This window comes from Merops nubicus, unplaced genomic scaffold (assembly GCF_000691845.1).
Source record: "Merops nubicus isolate BGI_N331 unplaced genomic scaffold, ASM69184v1 scaffold51137, whole genome shotgun sequence".
In the NCBI taxonomy this organism is placed as follows: domain Eukaryota; kingdom Metazoa; phylum Chordata; class Aves; order Coraciiformes; family Meropidae; genus Merops; species Merops nubicus.
The window spans coordinates 432-3665 of NW_008620613.1; the positions used below are offsets into that span (position 1 = coordinate 432).

The 3234-nt window shown below is 38.5% G+C and overlaps 1 protein-coding gene across 1 annotated transcript in view; it reads left to right on the top strand.

Annotated features, from left to right (window-relative positions):
• The window catches only part of MED30 (mediator complex subunit 30), a gene marked incomplete at its 3' end in the record, with an annotated part of 1355 nt that extends 94 nt beyond the window's left edge, over positions 1-1261 (top strand). The window contains exons 2-3 of the mRNA XM_008944153.1: positions 1-121; positions 1103-1261. Coding sequence (XP_008942401.1) covers positions 1-121; positions 1103-1261 — 280 coding nt within the window. The remainder of the gene's footprint in view (positions 122-1102) is intronic.
• Positions 1262-3234: the final 1973 nt, after the last annotated feature.

The following is a 3234-nucleotide window of genomic DNA, read 5'->3' on the forward strand; positions in this document are numbered from 1 at the left end:
GACGCAGGCTCAGGCGGCTAGGGAAGTCAATACAGCTTCTCTCTGTCGGATTGGGCAAGAGACCGTGCAGGACATTGTATTTCGAACCATGGAAATCTTCCAGTTACTGAGGAACATGCAGGTGAGACCTAACTCTTTCTTTTTATGGTCCTCAGCTTCCCAAGGTTCTGCCACCAGCTGCCAGTATACAGGCACAGGAGGCAGCTGAGGACGTTCAAATATGCAACTCGATGAAACTGCTGTGAAAAGGGGGATTGATTGGAGAAGTGAATACTACTATTAACTTATTTACTTACTTCTCTACAGTAAAGATGGAGAAAGTTGGGAAATGCTGGATTGTTATCTGCCCCACAACAAATATGCTCTAAATACAATGAATATCTGTGTTTTCCATGATGAATAGTGAAGTCCATTTATATGCTGGTCATGTTTCTCTGGTTTTGTTAACATTTGAGGAGTAATTTTAGAGGAATTTCCATTGATCTTTGTCTGTAATATTTTCCACCTAGAACTTTTTGATGTTTCTTTGTGCTATTAAGGTGGATACAGCCCTTTTTTGTGGCTACTTACTGAGAAAGCATACAAACTTTTGTTGTGTTTCTCTGTTGAGACCAGACAATAATCAATCCCATTCCCTCTGTATTTTCAGGACTCTGGCAGTTTCCTTCTGTAGTTACTTTTGGTATAGGTGTATGTACCTTGAGTTTGCTAACTGTGAATTTACTTTGATTGTGTCTCTGAACTGTCACCTGGGCTTGAGACACAATATATAGTAGTGAGTAATTCTCAGGCAACAACAGTGCCATGCTTAAGCATTTTGAAGACATTCACTGGAAAGAGTTACAGAAGGATTGACAAGGACCAAAGTGTAGAATACAGGAAGCTATTATGACAGCAGTGTTTTGACACATCATATGAGCAGATAAAATACAGACTTTTGCTAATAAAGAAAATAGAAATTTCAGTGATTTCTGTGGGGATAGTGTGACTGTCTTATTTTAAAATGTACAAAACCCCTTCTGATTTATTTTAGCTTATGCATTTCATGTGACAGAAACTTCAGTGTAGTATTTTTAACTTTTTGTGGTTTTGGTCTTCTAAGTTACCAAATGGTGTTACTTACCATACTGGAACATATCAAGACAGACTGGGGAAGCTGCAGGAACATCTCCGTCAGCTATCAATACTCTTCAGAAAGCTGAGATTGGTCTATGACAAATGCAATGAAAACTGTGCTGGGCTCGATCCTGTTCCCATAGAAGTGAGTATCTTTAGTCTTGTGTAAATTACACATCAGAATAACCACTCTCTGCTTAGCATGTCGTCCATTCTGCTGAGTTGCAGGAGACTTGTAACAGGTTTAAATGAGACTGGGGTTATTCAGTGGACCGAATTCTGGCTGAAGTATTGTGAACCTTTCACATCAACATCATTTCTTACCAAGTGGGAGGGACCCAACTGTGAAATCAGACGTCATTTAAAATTTTGGCCTTTTTCCTCGGACCTCTTGGTACATTTACCAATTCGTTTCTGCTAGGAAGAAAAGGGTCAGGGCAAGTTTTCTTTTTTAAAGAAGTTATAGTGGGAAAAAGCCTGCTCTAAGCTCTCACCTGCCAGCCTGGCTCCCTGAGGAATAGGCATTATTCTCTTGCTCTGGCCATCAGCCTGTGCCATCAGTCAGTTCCCTCACTCAGCTACTCTTAACCTGCTGAGACACTGAACCAAACCTAAATGTGCAGTGGTGATGGTAGAGTTAACAGCATGAGACTTCCAGGAAGAAGGATTGGCCAAAGTTTTTCCTAATAAAAATGTTATTCCTAGTAAAATCAAAACTTAATATTCCCCCTCCCCTCCTCAAGTTGATTGTCATTCCTACTAATACTCTTAAGGCCTCTTTCTTGTTATGATTTGGGTTCCTGCTGCTCTATAGTAACCAGACCTGTGAAGTTTTTTAATTACTGACCTCTGGATTCTAAGGCAACTCTATTAGTGGGCTTCTGATTGTCCATTGAGTTTTACTCTTTTGATCATTATATTTTATATCTGAGTCTCTTCACTGAATAGCAATACAGAAATGAAGGAGTCCATTCTGTACTGTCCATTCCAGACTACTGGTTTACTTCTGTCAGCAGCCACTGCCATGTGTTTCAAAGAAAGGTATTTGGAAACCTTACAGCAAGCAAAGGAGAAAGATAACTTTCAAAGTTATCAAAGGGTTTTTTTGTTAAAAAGACAAAACCAAAACCCACTGACTTTTTCCATGTTTGTTGACTTGTGTGCAATAGCTGAATACTTCTGTCCCATAGAAAGCTTTTGATGTGTCTTGTTTTCACATACAGTTGGAATGATGTGAGGTTGTGGTTTTTTTTTTCTTTTCACAGTTTTTTCCTGTTACCAAGATGAAAAAGAATCTCCATAAAGAACATGAGTAGTTCCTTTGAGCTTTTTTAATGCAAGGTGTCACTGATACCTTATGCACAGCAGAGTTTTGTGCTGATTTCTTTTATCTATATAGTCTTTGCTGCTGTGAAGTAGAATGCCTGCCTCCTCGTGTTCTGTAGTTAGGGCAAGCTTTCTGTTGACCAGCATAGTAAGGCATGAGATAACTGTGAAGCAGATATGGGACAGAATTCTCTAGTTGATTAAATTCCCTGCTTCATCTGTGTGTTAGGTGTAATTCTTTAGTGTGGGAGTTTTTTAAAGGAAATGTTCTAAAGTGAAAGAGAAGTTTTATCCAGGAGTGCTTAGCAGCCACACTATGGTATGCAAATGTAGTAAGGTGTTAACCTTTATTGTGTTTTTATGTCAGAGGTGAATGGAATAGTTTTTGTCCATTTTGATAAGCTTTATAAGAATAGTCCACAAAAATTTTTGTTTAGAAGGAAATTAAATTTTCAGTGAGTTGAATCAAAGTGTTCCATCCAAACGCTGAAGGGCACTGCTGAATGCTTCACAGTATTTCACCCTGAACAAAGTAACAAGTTAATACACATGAAATAAGTGACTTGCTCCCAGACTTTTAAACAAATGTATTCTTCCTCATTTGCATCAATTACTAGTCTTTCATTTGTCTGCAATGTGTATGTGAACAAGGAGGTAATTTTGCTATCAACTTTTGCTTTTCTCAGTTCAGGACAGGAAAATCAACAGTAGACTGTAGACTTTGTAGGTGTATGTTGTGTATAAAGTATCACAGCTTACAGTTATTTTTCACAGAATCACAGAATATTAGGG